Raw genomic sequence first — 16,518 nt, forward strand, 5'->3', positions numbered from 1 at the left:
TTTCCCCCGACCAACTGAAAATAAGCAATATGTATATTTTCTGCCTGCGCAATAATTTCACTGTGCTAATAATTGATCACGTTGCGGGATATTCATTTCGTAATGTCAGGGTAGTTTAATAGCTATAACGTTACTGGTGTAGGCTGCACATGGGCCCGCCTCCTGCACAGCTCCTCCAATGGGGTATCGCGGCTAATGCTGACGTCACAAGTGCCGGTCTGGCCATAGTAAAATGTGCTCCAGGGGGGTGAAGCTAATAGTAAGGAGAATCATCTATTTCAGTAAGGGAACCAGAGAGGTAAGCAACCCCAGAACTCACTATTGTCTGTATACACACAGCCAAGTCGCTTGTATTCTATTGAGACGTCCTATAAAGGCGGTTTACAGATGACTATGCCCAGGGCCTTGTTACAGCTTTTTATTGTTCTGATTTGTTGCAAAATCTGAAACCTTCTGCAGGCTCTCAACACAAAGACCGACTGATACAAACACACGGCGATAACATATCGGTTCGCGAGTCGGGGTGGGTTTTTTTTTTACTTACTAATAATCAATGCGATTGTCTTCAATTAGTTTAATCATGCCGGTTGCTGTAATAACATGCGTACGCGCGGACACTCGGTTGTTATTACATTGTCTCTAATTGTTACAGTGAATCACTTTTAGCTACTTGCACAGATCTCTACCCCCCTATGTGAAATCAGGCAGCAAACATCTGCACCGTGCATGTAATGTGAACTGTTGGAAGACAAACGCTGACTGTAGAAGTGAACACGCCGGTCGTCGTGGTAGGAACTTTTAGTGCATTGTGTATGTTGTTTTCCACCTGCAACTAAAGTAATATGATCTTATGCTGAAGCTCGAGCTTCCTCGTCAGTGAAAGTTGTACACTGTGGGGGGACGTTCGCGGCAAAAAAAAAAAAAAAAAAAAAAATGGACAACGCGAGATTTCATTTCGGAGTTCTATACATTGAGGAGGAAGGGGAGGAGAAACAGCAGCAGCGTGGCTGAACGTGTCCTGTGGTACCAAGCTACAGCTCAGCTCGAGGGAAAAGTCAGATACAAACCTAAAGACGTAAATGTGAAGGATATTTGACAGAAAACACCCAGTCTTTGTCCTCCACAAGTAGACAATAAGGGATTAGAACCACCCACTGACTCAGTCACACACTACCCCCACCCAAGGAAGCCTTGCCAATGGGGTGGGGGGGGGTAAACACCAGCTTTGGCATTACTGACAGCCATGTTTTTTTCTCATGAATAACATCAACATTACATTTTGAATACTGGGAAAGGTATGCATCACTGAAAAACATGTATGTCAGTATTCTATGAATGATGTAGTTGAACAGTGGTGATGGGTCACAGAACGTAATGAAGTATGGAATCATATCGCATATTGAGATACACAAGTACTTAGTCTAAAATGATAAAAACACGCACAAAATAAGTGTTATTTTCCAGAAAATTTGATCATTTTGCACTGAAATTCTTAATTAAATGAGAAAATGCTCAGTACGTTTCACTTGTAAAGTATTTAATTCACACAAAGCTATACAAAACCATGTCGCCCCCTCCCCCCCATATAGACCATTTATTTATTAAATTACCAGAAAACATGGTACATCGCGATACATCTCATTATTGAGATATGAAATGATCCAAATCGTGATAGAAGATTTTGGCCATGTCGCCCAGCTCCTTTACCTTTAACAGCACACCACTGCAATTAGTGGACCACCAAGCTACACCTCCTAAGCCACAGCTTCCCATCAGTACAAATGTTTGGTGTAGATTTACAGTAAATGTAAAATAGATTATAGACATGAACATGAGGTAACTATGACGATAATGAAGGTTTCTTTCTCAGAGAGCTGCAAGATGGCAAGTGCAGCGGCTGTGAATCCAGACTCCACCCATGATAAAAGCAGCCGCCTGTCTTTGGTGACCTGGATCAACCACCTGCTGAAGACGAGCTTCAAAGATGTGCGGGAGATGGGTTCAGGTGAATCATTAGTGTGAGCAGATATAGTACAACTATATCTATAACTGTATAATACAACGGCACAGCAGTACTTCTGTAACTTGAGTTACAGTTTCACACCTACATGTCTGCATACACACGTTTATAAATCAAACCCTTTTTCACTGTTATGCGGCTGGTTTACAGCCATATTGCAATCTCATGCAGCTGGTTCACATTAAAAGTTATGGGGAATTTATTGTGAAGCAGCTTTAGGAAACTGAATATATCTGTTGGCACAGAACAGTCAGATGATCTGTCTTAAATAATACAAGCAGAAACAGCTGTGTTGTGCTGTGGGGGAAGAAGAAAAAAAAAAACCGCTTGCATCGTGCCAGCGTAGCTTGAATGGTCATGGTAACTGTCTTCACGTGTGTTGTGTGTGTGATCCCACAGGCGCGTGTTTCTGTCAGATCATGGACATGGCCATTCCCGGCTCCATTGACATGGCCGCGGTGAAGCTCGATGCGCAACGCGAGGATGACTGCAAGCACAACTTCAGTCTCCTCCGCGAGGCTCTCGGCAAGAGCGGTATCGCAAAGGTGTGCACCTTCTCCTCCGGTGGAGTAGCATGACAACGGCTAGGTGCCGGTAGGCAAGAGAGTCGATGTGGAAGTCATCTCTAAATGCTGTCATGTCTTCTCTGTCTCGTTTTAGGCTATTCCAGTTGAGCAGCTCATAAAAAGGGATTCCAAAGCAAACTTTGAGGTCCTGAAGTGGTTCAAAGCTTTCTACATGGTAAATGGGAAAAATAAAGAATACGACGCTGTGGAGGCTCGGGACAACCGGGATGTCTGCCCTGTTGTGGTACCTCGCAAATCGCTTAAAGGTAACTTAAACATCTTTTTTCACTGTGTATGATAAAATAGGGAAGTGCGTCGTGTTCCGTTCACCAGATCTACAGTAAGAATATTTATCCCTTTCTTTGTCAGGCGGATCTAATTTAGATTCAGACGGGTCCAAACTAGATTCAGACACGGAGGAGACGGCCGCCGCGGCGACCAAAGTGTTCCCTTTCACTGAAAAGTGGAGGGCTATGTTTGACTGGGCTGACCGGAGTGCTCTCGGAGAGGAATGTACCTTCTGCCGCTGTTGCGACAGAAACCTGAAGACTATTAAGAACGGCCCCCTTGTACTCAGGCGACACGAGGAAACGACGAAACACAAGAAACGGGCTCGAATGAACAACGCCGCTACCCGTAAAAACAATCGCTCCAAACCGCTGCCCTGTAGCGACGCGGCCGTTCGGTTCATTCACGAGCGCTGCTACGCCGGCCCTGCCGAAGGTGACCGCGCTTCTAGACATTTTGAACGCTGTAAACTGGGGTTGCAGTATCCCGGCGACATTGCATCTGTTTGCCAACACACTCCGTACTGCCTATACATTTATGGAGGGTGTACGCCGGGAAAGGACGACACTGTCTGTGTGGTCCTTGTTGGGTTTTTTGATGTCGAAACCTCCGGGCACTGCATCCGATTCCTGGACGCTCGTCAGTCAGAGGATGGAGCAGAAGATCAAACGGCGGCGGCGGCAGCAGCAGCGGTGGTGGAGACCTTGAAGAAATCCGGGTTACACGCAGATAATCTCGCCGCCGTTTATTCTGATGGTACCGGCGCGGCCTCGGAGCAGATCTACGCGCAGCTCAGGGAACTTAACCCGAACATAGTAGCCTTAGGGGGGCTGTATGCCATCGCGGATGCTGCCGGCCGTGCTGGGATTAAGGAGCTCTCCAATCAGGCTCAAGAGTTGATGGTAGATATCCACGCTCACTACTCCTCCTGCGCTACCAAGAGCGTCGACCTCGAGGCTCTTTTTGGCTCCGATATCACCGCTGATAGTCCATCATTTCATCTCGACGCCAGCTGCCTTAAAACCTGCCCGTTGGTCACGAAAATCGTAGAAATATGGACGGATCTCATAACTTACTTCGAGTCGTGTGACAAGGGCGATAAAAAAGCCACGTTAATCTGCTCACAGCTGCAGGATCCCAAAGTCAGGGCGACGTTTATGTTCCTGGAGCGGGCCTTGAAGCCTCTGCACAGTTTCCAAAAGCATCTGCAGACACAGGAGGGAGCTGCCCGAGGCGATATGCTGCTCATCCTGGAAGAGGCCAGTAGCCTGCTGGGCACCTACACCTCCTACTTCCTCCAACCTGAAGCTGCGGCTCGCTTCCTCAAAGAACGCGACCCCCAAATCCTTAAGGACAAGAAATTCCACCTGTCGGGCCCCGAACTGAGTCTGGGTGGGAACGCCGTGGAAGACTTCCTGAACGAGTCCGAGGCTACGGATGCGCTGCCGCTGTTAAAAGAGGAGGCGTTGTCTTTCTACGTCGCGCTCGCAGGTTGCGTCGCAAAGGAGCTGCCTCTAAGCGACGAGGCGCTGCGCAGCATCGCTCAGCTGCTGAACCCCCGGAGCAGAGTGACGGTGACCGGGAAAGCGGTAGAGGAGCTTGGGACCAAGCTGGGAATCTGCAGCTCCGAGGAGGAGGTCAACCAGCTCACAAGTGAATTCCTTGAGTATCAGCAAGCTGAAGAGGGAGAGAAAGACGACTCGGAAGTGGTGTCACCGGAGAAACACTGGGCCGGCGTACTGAAGGACATCAATCCGACGTCCGTCTTCAGAAAGCTTGTTCTGACCCTGTTGTCCCTTCCCTGTCCTCCCCTAGAGCCCCAGCAGGTTTTTACTCAGGTATGTGAAAAACGTCTTTTCGTCTGTGTTTGTGTTTAGTCTTCACGTCTTTAACGTAATTAATTCTCGCTGTATTTTCCCGTCGCAGGCCCTAGAGAACAAAGATGCTGCAATGTCTTGGGAGAACGAGGCCTCAATGGAGAGCGAGTGCGAGCTGATGTCTGACAGCTCTCTCTCTGACTCCGCCAGCAACAAAGACTCCACCGCTCACGCTGAAGGTAGGAGGAACCCGTCAGGTAAAGGGAAACTCGCATCTCACTTGATTTGAAACAATCCACCTATCATGGAACGATGATAATGATTTGTATGACGCACAGGTACATTTCATTTAAGCAGAAGTTTACTAAGACGTCAATGCAGTCGATCCCAAATGTCGTTTTTAACACTTTTATCTGATGTTCCAGACCAGAATGGTGTTCATGTGACAGTGAAGCAGTGTGAAGTTCGCCTCACGAAGATACATCGTAAGTAAAGGAGGTCTTTTATTTTTTAAATATATTTTGTAATGAGCATCAGGATTCTGTAATCCTTCAGATTTCCAGTTTTAACATGTCAGATATGCAGATATAGTGTTTGTGGTGATCTCAACACTAAAACACTTTTCCATTTCCTTCCAAAGAAAACGCCGGAACTCCTGGACAAAATGGCGCCGTGTGGAAAGAGGTAACGGATTTTCAGAAAAGAACAAGGTTATAAAAAGCTGGATCTTTAATGAAAAGTTGGACTTGTTAATCATCTGACCATTAAAGCGGTCAGCTACACACACACACACACACACACACACACACAGACACCACCCTCTTATACTAATAGTCCTTTTGCCCTTTACTTGCTCATGTTCATGGCCAACATAATCACTCGTATCATGAGGCGCAGTCTGCCCCTCTATGAATGTGTGTGTGTGTGTGTGTGTGTGTGTGTGTGTGTGTGTGTGTGTGTGTGTGTGTGTGTGTGTTCTGTGTACATTTGCATGTGCAGGATATTTGAGTGTGTAATGGGAGTGTATTGTCTCTCAGATGGCTATTAGAGGAGGTTATGGCTGGGAGAGCAGCTTGCGCCAGAAGCCACAGGCCCGTTCAGTGTTTCAGGCTGGTGCTAGAACCGGGTCCACCCCCGAAGGTGTTGATAAGGACAGCAAAAAGGGTCCGGAGTCCCAAGATGAGGTGGTAGGTTGTACTCAAGTATACTACCAGAATACCGCTGGGCCACGACTGGCCTCTCTGCCCGCTGAAATGCCATTAGAACGAAACAAAGAAAAAATGAGCATCTGATTTCATGATTATGAGATGAATCTAGACGACCCGATGGACCCAGCCCGAGGGCCGGACAATGCTCCACGGTTAGGCAAAGATTTGGTGAAGGACAGCTGGCATGGTGATTTTCAGAGGGGTCCCTAGACTTCACCTCAAGATATCTGAATATCCGAGGAGCTTGCCATCCGATTCCCGAAAAATGCTAAATGTCAAATGTTTTTGATACCAAATCACAGCATTACTTGTTCTGTGGTGTTGCTCATGGTCTTGGTGTCCTAATGTGGAATTTTAAAGGGAATTTTTGTATCAATTTTCGAGTGGTAAAAACAATGTTTCATTTAGCAAATTTGGCAAAAGAGCATTGTATGGCCATCACATACCTCTGTCAGCTTTCAGACCATGTGTACCATGCGGCAGATACTGCTGACCTGCTATCTCCCCCTAAAAAGACAAGAACGCGTCTACGTGGGCCGCTTAGGGTAAAATATGTGACTCTTGTTTTCAATGTGTTTGACTCTCAGGCAGAAGAGACATCCCCCTTCAGTAAACCCACACCAAAAGGCCGACGGAAACTGGCCTACCAGGTAACGTAACAGTTACACGAGAAAAGCCCCACAATGCAGTCGTTCTCAAACTCCGCCGATCAAACGTTAGCTTAGATTTTCTTCTTTGAGGTGAAAAGTAATTGTCATTATTATATTATATTTATTTTTATCTGCAGGATGGGAAAGGGTTTCTGACAGGGGAGCTGGTCTGGGGGAAAGTGAAAGGCTTTTCCTGGTGGCCTGGGCTGGTGATGCCCTGGAAAACCAAGTCAGCTCCCCCGGGTATGCGGCGGGTGGAGTGGTTCGGAGACGGGATGTTCTCGGAGGTTAGTGGTTCGGTTGATGAGCTTCGAGCCGCGGAAACACGTCGCGTGAGCCGAATTGGACTTTTAAACGTCATCATTGCTTTCTGTTCCAGATCTATACGGAGAGCCTGCTGACATTTAGGACCTTCACTAAGTGCTTCTGCAAAAACTCCTTTGCCAGCTTGCCCATCTACAAGGAAGCCATCTTCCAGATCATTGAGGTAGGAAACCAAAATGTGTCCGGTCACAAAATCAAAACATTTTGGTACCCCGTGTCTCAAAACGGGATTCAAGTCTGATGTTTTTTCTGATAAAGTTCTATCAATAGTAACAATGTAACTATTTACATGCAACTTGTTGCTCTTCAGTTGGCAGGTGAGCGCTGTGGGAAGTCTTTTGCTGAGGCGAAAGGAAATAAAGGAAAAGAGCTGAAGCTGATGCTGGACTGGGCTTCTGAAGGATTTCTGCCTTCCGGACCTGAAGGATTTGCACCAGCTGGTATGTTTATTAACATTTACTTATTTATGAACGACTGGATTCACAGAAGGCCTCAGAGAGTAGACTGGTTCAGACGGTGTTGCTCTAGATTTGAGAAATAAACCCGCAATTCGTCATCACATTTAGTCTCGCTCCGTCAGTTTGTAGAAGTCTCTCTGTGGCTCAACGAACAGTTCCTCTTCAACTACTTTTTTTTTTTGTTGATGCGTCAAAAGAAGCTTCTTTTTTTTTTTTTTTACATGAATTTTGATTGAATCTTGATCTTTTCCTTGTCTTCAAGATGCACCTCAAGATTCTTCTGACTCAGCCATGTCTGACTACCAGCCTCCAGCAAAAAGGAAATATGTTCTCAAAAATAAGGCAACCGCACCCGTCGTCGCCTATAACAGAGGTACAGATTATTTCAAAATGACCCAGTAGATTCAGTCATGGCGTCTATGTTTTTGTCCTCGTTATTTTTCCGCGTTTGTGATTTGTTTTATTTTTGACTTTACAGAATTAATAAGAGAACTGGTCAAAGAAAAAGGCAAAACTATTGAAAGTAAGTTTTGTCTGAGCGTATCGAAGCAGTATGTGATTTAAAAACCGTCTTTGATATACAAATTCTTAATTTTTAAAATGGTATTTCAGATTTCTGTTTGTCCTGTGGATCATCTGAGATTGAAGTGCAGCACCCGTTGTTTGAAGGCGGACTCTGTCCAAAATGCAAGGTAATCTTACGATCCGACAATATCTTATCTATCTCTATGTGAATGCCTGACCTCCATCTGAAACACTGCTGCGATTTAACATCCCATAACGCGGCACAACGACCATGTCATCATGTTTTTGCAGGGGAACTTCACAGAGACACTGTTTCGCTACGATGAAGACGGCTACCAGTCGTACTGCACCGTGTGCTGCGCCGGGTCAGAGGTCATCCTGTGTGGCAACGCCAGCTGCTGCAGGTAAACACAGTCCAGGCGTTCTATCGATGACTGTTGTTTATCCAAATGACAGTTATGAAGGACGAGAAAGTGATTGTAAAAGTAACATGTCAAGAATTAAACAGCCTTTCTACCACATCCCATCATACCACGTTCTGCTCTCAAATTTAACACTTAAATATTTAACTTGTTGAAACACGAGAACAGACAATAATAAGGATTTTGTGAAATTTAAGCACCGCCGCAAAAAAAATATATAGGGGAGCACTCCTACAGTTCCCATGATGCTTTGGTGCAGTGAGTTACACTGTGATGGCAAACCCATGGGCATTCAGACAACTATTGCTGAATCACTTTAATACAGAAGAAACCTCGATGGATGTTTATTGATGTTGATTATCGGAGATGATGATATTCTCAGAAAGTCTACTGAATATAATAATACAGAGTGCATTATATGTCTGTTCATATTTGACTCAGGACTACCAGAAGGAGCACTAAGGGTTTAAAGTAGGAGGTCATCCTGGTTGTCCTGATGTTCCATAACTTTCAACTATCTATATGACTAATAATAAACAGCAGTGATGGTCAATGAAGATTTGGTCACTCTGTGTTTGTTGGTTGATGCTCCACCAATGCCCCGTTTTTTTCTCTTTTTTTTCTGCGTCTGCACACTTGACGTCCACGTCCTCTTGTCTGTCCCCAGATGTTTCTGTAAGGACTGTCTGGAAATCCTGGTGGGCCCGGGAACCTTTGACAAGCTGAAAGACATCGACCCGTGGAGCTGCTACATGTGCAAGCCTGCACAGTGCGAAGGGAACCTCAAACTCAGACCAGACTGGAGCGTCAAGGTTCAGGACTTCTTCGCCAACAACAGCGCCATGGCGTTTGTACGTACCGCACTTTACTCTCTCGGCGCACATTTCTAGTTGAAATGTTTGAAGGCGGAGGACAGGGAAACTCTGTAGTTCCACTGATAATGTATTCTTTTGTTTTGTTTTTGTTAATCACAGGAGCCTCACAGAGTTTACCCCTCCATCCCCGCTGACCAGCGTCGACCAATCAAGGTGCTCTCGCTTTTTGACGGCATTGCAACAGGTTGGTTATCTTCATACTACTGAGCCTTTGAAAAAGCTTCAAAACAAAAGTACAGCTGTAATGGGAAAAACCGTGTGCATTCCACCTCCTGAGCGACCTGCCTTTTAACCACCGTTGTGTCCCGACAGGCTACCTGGTGCTCAGAGATCTGGGCTTCAAGCTCGAGCGCTACATCGCTTCAGAGATCTGTGACGATTCCATCGCCGTGGGGATGATCAAGCACGAGGGGAAGATCGAGTACGTCAACGACGTTCGAACCATCACAAGGAAACACGTGAGTAGGAGCTGGAGCAGGTGGCCGTGGCTAAAAGGCGACACGAGAACGTGAACTCGGGTTTGAGCGGTGGATGCGGTTGTGCGTTGCAGGTGGCTGAATGGGGTCCATTCGACCTTCTGATCGGGGGCAGTCCGTGCAACGACCTGTCCATGGTCAACCCTCTTCGAAAAGGATTATTTGGTATGCGGCTTTCAAACGTCTGTGAAAAGAGCATTTTGAAATACTGGATGCTGGTTTCAGCATCCTCTACTCTTCTTTACTAACCCTCTCTTTTTATCTCTCTCTCTCTCTCTCTCGCTCTGTTCGTCCTGCAGAGGGCACTGGAAGGCTCTTTTTTGAGTTCTACCGCCTGCTGACCTTGTTGAAGCCGAAGGAGGGCGACGACCGTCCGTTCTTCTGGTTGTTTGAGAACGTGGTTTTCATGAGTGCCAACGATAAATCGGACATCTGCAGATTCCTTGAGGTGATTTATTTTTTAATAGCCGGTGAAAGCATCCTCGTCACCGACTTCATTAAGTTTTATTGTTCATTTATTTCCTTTCTCTCCTTTTTTTTTTTTTTTTTTTTTTTTTACTCTCCAGTGTAATCCAATTTTGATCGATGCCGTGAAAGTTAGTCCTGCTCACAGAGCACGCTACTTTTGGGGAAACCTCCCTGGCATGAACAGGTACATAATAATACGCAATCACATGTCCTTTCTTCATGCATGTCCTCACACTGTAAAACATGAATGGATCCCTTTCAGATTTGCTCACCTGTCTGCGTTTCTCTTTAGACCTCTTGCTACGTCTCTTGATGACAAAGTGGGCCTCCAGGATTGCTTGGAAGGCGGACGCAAGGCAATGGTAGAATCATTTAGTTTTCTAGAGATGATAGATGATAACCTGACTCTGTTATGTTGTTGTTGCAGCAACCCTTTAACCAGAGTATCTGCAGGTTCTGTGGGGTATTAAAAAGGTCTTAAAATGTCTCTACACCCTGATTCTGACACGTCGTCTCTTCCTGCAGTTCGAGAAAGTCCGCACCATCACAACAAAGTCCAACTCTATACGGCAGGGAAAGATGGGTTCACTTCCTGTCACCATGAACGGCAAAGAGGACTACCTGTGGTGCACCGAAATGGAACAGTAAGCCTTTTGGGAAATATTTTTTCTTGTAGTCCACCTCTGGGGTTGTGACCTCGGATGATTAGATATTTTTTTTTTTTCTTGTAACATTTTCAATCTGATTTGACTCTTTCAGGATCTTCGGCTTCCCCAAACACTACACAGACGTGAACAACATGGGTCGCGCGCAAAGGCAGAGGGTCCTGGGTCGCTCCTGGAGCGTCCCTGTTATTCGCCACCTCTTCGCCCCGCTGAAGGATTATTTTGAATGTGAATAGCGACTGTGAACAGAACAGTAGCGGTAAACCTACTGCCTTATCCCCCAGCCCTGCTTTCACTAGCCAGTTCAAACTCTCCACTCTTTTTTTTTTAGAACTCAATTTAGAATTTCACTATTTTGACTTGCAGTGTTACTACCAGCAGCAGGCACTGACACTTGATAGATGATGGTGCTGTGATCAAACGATCATTTTTGCTCAGAACATCGGCCTGAACCACGAAGCGAGATCGGATGGTTAACCAGCTATCTTTGGGCTTAGTTCAGGTTCTCCAGTATCGCAAAGCTGGCGAGTCGGTCCTACAGGATCCTGACATGAACCACTGAATTTGCAATAAAGTTGCAATAAATAGAGACATTTTATAGAGCAGCAGAGTCACTTTGACTGTTACAGTTCATAATCATGATTAATCTCTGCGTTGGCAGCGGGGAGAGCTTTACTCCACCAGTCAATCATCGATCCATAGTCGTTCGTTACATCATTGGACAAAATGAATTTATAATACTTCATATTTCTGCAACTTCAGTGAAGCCAAAGAGAGCCGTTGAACTTGCGTCGTGGTTCAGGCCTCGGGTCTCTACCTCAACACCGATTTACCGGCTAAAAATCTGTAGTGACACTTTTTTTATCCTGTATTTAATTATGAATATGACATCTGTGATCTGTATTTTATATTGTTTTTAACGCGTAATCTTAACAGTGATTGTAAGTCTGATCCGATCATGTTCATCATTAGCTGTGATGAATTTGTATTGTTTTTACCAGACCTTTTTCTCTGCTTTTTAATACGTTTTTATTCAAATTACATTCATCTCACCTGTGATTTTGGCCAAAATGACCTCACTGATTTTTGCATCGGTGCTAACATTTTGTCTTTGTTTTAAGGTCTGCTATGTATACCAAAAAATATCAAAAAAGTTACGAGTCGTAATATTTCAACTCAAGTGTCTTCAGTGTTACTGTAATAAGGACGAGACTGCAGAGGTCTGACTAAACCGTGACGTAGTAGACGTGTAACTCGCAGTAAAGGAACGTAACGGTGATTTTGCACATTTCCTCCCCTTATTTACAAAGTTGTATGAAACAAAAAAAAAAAGGCAAACATATTTCACAACCCATTGCAATTAACAGCCAGAGCGCACTGCTTTGTTTCAGAACCGTTTAAGACCTTTTACGATCCTTTCATGAGAGAGAGATCACGGCGTATTTTCCTCAGGGTCTATCGGTGTCGACTGTAAGAACGAGATAGAACTAAAACTCACTCTACTGTAGACGCTGTAGTCATGTAGTTTTTGTAGCAATGTGTGATTGATTTAAAAAAAAAAAAAAAAAAAACAGCCCCCCTAATGAAGAGGGAGAACTGTAAAAATAAAATGAATAACAAATACAAAAATAAAACAAATCAATCATGAAAAAATAACAAACTAAAAAATAATGTAAAAGAAACAATAAAATGTAATAACAATTTTTTTATTTTTTTTTTTAGAAAATTAGAGAAAATGTTTTGAAATTATGAAGGAAAAAACCGTAGTGCTTTTAATCTCAGCGAGACATGAACTGTGAGTTTACATCAGTGTCACATCTGCTTTGGATTTCTTAATGTCGGTCTTCCTCTCTTAAAACATCGACAGTACTGTTCAGGCGTGACGGTCCAACGCTCGCCCGTGTTCTTTTGTTCTGGTGGATCATGTTTTACTGAATGTTCCGACGTCGGTGCTGTTTTCGGTATGAACCGCTGTTAGTCGGCCACGCGTCACTGCTCTGCCTCTGTCCACTGCTTGTTGTGCAGTCGCACACAGACCTGCAGCGACGTGGTCGACGCCTTTACCTCATTGTTTGTTCGGGACTTTTGATTCCTGATGGTGCTACGCTAACAGTGCTAACTTTGCATGTAAAGTTGGGTTTTTTACCTTCTTTTTTTACCTCTGCCTTTAATTGGCAGCTGTGAAAACAGTTTTCTTCTTGTAGGTTGTTGTCATGCTGTGTGTTGAATGTGTATTTGTTTCAGTGAAATGACAAAGAGATGTAGAGGAGTGAGATGTAAAGCCTTTTTCTTTGGTGGAAAAAAACTCATTTTTTGTGATTTTATACTCGAGGCATAATTGAACCAGTGCTACATGTTTGTTTTTTCTTTTCTTTTTTTAATGATTTGGACTTGTTTTATTGTTTTGAGTTGACTAATTAAATACATAAATTCAGGATCAAGTGCCCTGGTACCCCTTTGGGTAAAAAACAACAACAACTGAATTATTATATTCATGTAGTTTAGTCCAACTTAATGTAGATAATTAGGAACGTTCATCTGGAGCTTGGTGCTACAACGTCAACTGATGGGAATAAAATCTGAGCTGCTTAATTTCTGCTTCTTTATATCAATCATTTTATACATGTTATGACTATAGACTGTATATTAGGTTAGGACTGAAAGCACCTTTATTCCACCACAAGAGGTCAACCTTGTTTTTTCACACTGCTGCAGTATATAGTTTGTTCTATGGCTTCATGTTGAGCTCATCAGCCTCCTGTGGACCGGCAGAACCGGTCCCACCTCTCCAGGGCTGGATGTGAAGCCCACCTGAACGGATCTCTCAGGTACAGAGGGGCAACATGAAGCAAAGGTTTATGTACTAGTTCTCTATATCTATTAATAACCTCTATATACCACTGTCCTACAGTACCGTTGCAGAAACTTGCATTAATGGAAGAAATATTCATATCCTCTGCACTGTAGTTTTTGGATTTGCGAAAAGTTGTTCATGTTTACTAATACTTTTGGTTTTCTTAGACCAGAAGTGTAATGTATGAATTTTCAAAATGGCCGTAGTTCCCCTTTAACCCATAACAATATCCTAATTTAATAGTTAATTTTAATAAAAAATCTGAATCTCCAAATTAACTAGTAACTGAAGCAGTTTATAAATGCGTGTAGTGGAGTAAAAATACAATATTTGTCTCTTAAGACGTTGAGGAGCAGAAGAATAAAAGGAGCATAAAATATGATGTAGAAGTACCTCAACATTTTACTTAAATGCAGTACTTAAGTAGATATACTTAGTTACATTCCACCACTAGAAGCCTATTCAACTTAATGTGAGCTTACATTAAGTATTTTTCAGCGCATGTTGCTGCTTTACATAATAACATGTCATATATTATATATATATATATTTCATAATCTTTATTAAATATATCTTATTGTATTTGACAGTAAAAGGTCACGATGATGTTTCCCAGGGTTTCCGTCTCCTCTCCAGGTGAGAGGGCGTGGGACTCTGGTTGGTTGGTTTTATGTCAGGTGTCGCTGCTCCGGGCACCTCCTTTCCCTCCTGAACTAGTCTCATCACCTCCGCAAAGGAAAGCGGCCTGACCTCAGTCTCCGCAGACGTGTCTGCCGCCTGGTTTTCACTGATTTCAGAGTCTGAAGGCGTCGGCTGCTCCGGCTGCTCAACACCACCGTCCACTGGAGTCACACGAGGAGAAGCAGAGCTCCACTGTTTGTAGCCAGTCCGGTCGATGGGCTCCACAAACCTGCAAATGACAGACACGGCTTCATTCTCTGGTATCCTAACAGTAAGTTCATCATCAAGATCATGACATATAATGCAGTACAGTTACATTTTTTGAGGTTACTTATACGTTAGGTATTTTCCATGTTCTGCAACTTTATACTTCTACTCCACTACAGCTCAGAGGCAAATGTTGTACCGTTTACGTCACTCCATTTATTTGAGAATTACTTTACAGATTCAGACCTCGTGGAGATATAACCCGCTATGAAACAAACAACTGTGTGAGAGGAATACCAAACGTGAAACCGGCAAAACTATGTGTACAAATGGAGAGTTGAGCAGAATAACAGCAAGTCGAGGAGAAATGTGCTGAATCAAATTATCACCTTAATTTAGATAAACGGTGAAAAAGGAGATTTGTAAAATGTGTAATTTGCTGGTTTTTGCATCTCTGCAAAAGGTCACATATTTTTTTGTTTTGTTTGTTCAGAAAAAAAGTGAAAAGTTATGCCTTCACAATGCCAGACATAGTCCAATCCTCACAATACAAGCTGTACTTGTATACACTGTAGGGTACTTTATAAGTCCAGTCTAGTTTAATGGGTCAAAACGACATTTTATAAGATATTTATTTGCTTGCTGTGCAAAAATCTTAATTTGTAAAGCAACTAAATCTGTTAAATAAATGCAACTTTAGTGAAGAAACCGTAATGTGGTGTAAAGTAAAAGTGTCACGTGGTCACGTGCGCGTGGGCCTACCTCAGATGTGTACTTAAGTACAGGTCTTGAGTGAATGTACTTTGCTACAGTCACAGATGTCACATATATATGTACCTGTTGTAGAAGAAGAGCTTCAGGTCCAGATGTTTGGTTTCCTCTCCGCTGCTGTCACGCGTGTTTAAATCCTTCACACCGGCCTGAAACCGTCCATCGGCCGCGAAGTCAAAGGAATCAAACCTCAAGAAGACAGACTCCATTTGTCCGCTGATTCAACATTAATTTAACTGAGTATCATCTCATCTGGAGCGCTGATAGCGGAGAGCAAGAGAAGCACTTCCGGCTTTGGTTTCATTTTGCATCAACAAACCTGCAGAAGGACCACAGCTGACGTAAAGGGCAGAGCTGCAGCTGCAGCGCCCCTTCAGGTAGGATAACGATACTGCAACGTATCACAAGAAGTATACAGAGAGTAGTAATACTACAGTAAACGTACTCTGTCAGTTCTTTTGTCAACAGTATATGAGAGGTAAATATTTTGACAATGTACATAGAGATTAAACGTAAATCAACATGTATACATATACATTAACCATGTTAATTGTAAGGACTCATAGCTTTAATAATGTTATAGTTTAACTATGAGACCACACTGTCTTGTTCCTTAAATATTTTTAATATTTACATAGTTAGTGTGTGTGTGTGTGTGTGTGTGTGTGTGTGTGTGTGTGTGTGTGTGTGTGTGTGTGTGTGTGTGTGTGTGTGTGTGTGTGTGTTATGGAGACAATAGAGGGGGAACTCGTGTGTTGAGCAGAAACGTGACACCGTGTGATTGTGTGACTCCGTCCTTGACCACAGCCGCCACTGAGAGGAGACAAAATATTTCAGCTCCAAAAAATTCTGAACTTCCATCTCTCAATGTTTAATATCTATGTATATCACAAAGTTACAAAACAAAACTTCCATGTGCTGGCTGCAGTCAACAGTCAACAATCAGAGAGAGAGAGAGAGAGAGAGAGAAAGAGAGAGAGAGAGAGAGAGAGAGAGAGAGAGAGAGAGAGAGAGAGAGAGAGAGAGAGAGGATGGATCACGCTGCTGACAGGCGAGGAAATGTTATCTTATTAACTACTTAGCTTTTTCTTTTTCTTTTTTTGAGCATGTGACGTAACCGTCTGCAGCCTCCCTCCTGAAGCGGCTGATCACTGCAGAGTAAACAAGTTCCTGCAGATTTCAGGGTGAGGGGTGAGGTGTGACTGTGACGTATATCTAGATGAAATGATCTCAATACGTCCTG

At 43.7% G+C, this 16,518-nt stretch overlaps 1 protein-coding gene across 1 annotated transcript; it reads left to right on the forward strand.

The window, feature by feature from the left end:
* The first annotated feature begins 1,881 nt into the window (after positions 1 to 1,881).
* dnmt3ba (DNA (cytosine-5-)-methyltransferase 3 beta, duplicate a) lies at positions 1,882 to 12,705 on the forward strand. The gene is made up of 25 exons (XM_068732941.1): positions 1,882 to 2,005; positions 2,420 to 2,565; positions 2,681 to 2,852; positions 2,977 to 4,712; positions 4,801 to 4,930; positions 5,117 to 5,176; positions 5,332 to 5,375; positions 5,729 to 5,878; positions 6,487 to 6,549; positions 6,687 to 6,836; positions 6,929 to 7,036; positions 7,184 to 7,313; positions 7,594 to 7,704; positions 7,810 to 7,854; positions 7,944 to 8,023; positions 8,148 to 8,260; positions 8,946 to 9,129; positions 9,253 to 9,337; positions 9,466 to 9,611; positions 9,704 to 9,794; positions 9,929 to 10,077; positions 10,196 to 10,281; positions 10,390 to 10,459; positions 10,623 to 10,741; positions 10,857 to 12,705. The coding sequence occupies exons 1-25, from the start codon at positions 1,882 to 1,884 to the stop codon at positions 10,996 to 10,998; spliced, it is 4,434 nt and encodes a 1,477-aa protein (XP_068589042.1). The 3' UTR covers positions 10,999 to 12,705.
* The last annotated feature ends 3,813 nt before the right edge of the window (positions 12,706 to 16,518 follow it).

Source organism: Cebidichthys violaceus, unplaced genomic scaffold (assembly GCF_023349555.1).
Source record: "Cebidichthys violaceus isolate CVI_PGR_0920_01 unplaced genomic scaffold, fCebVio1.0.p SCAF_6, whole genome shotgun sequence".
NCBI lineage: Eukaryota > Metazoa > Chordata > Actinopteri > Perciformes > Stichaeidae > Cebidichthys > Cebidichthys violaceus.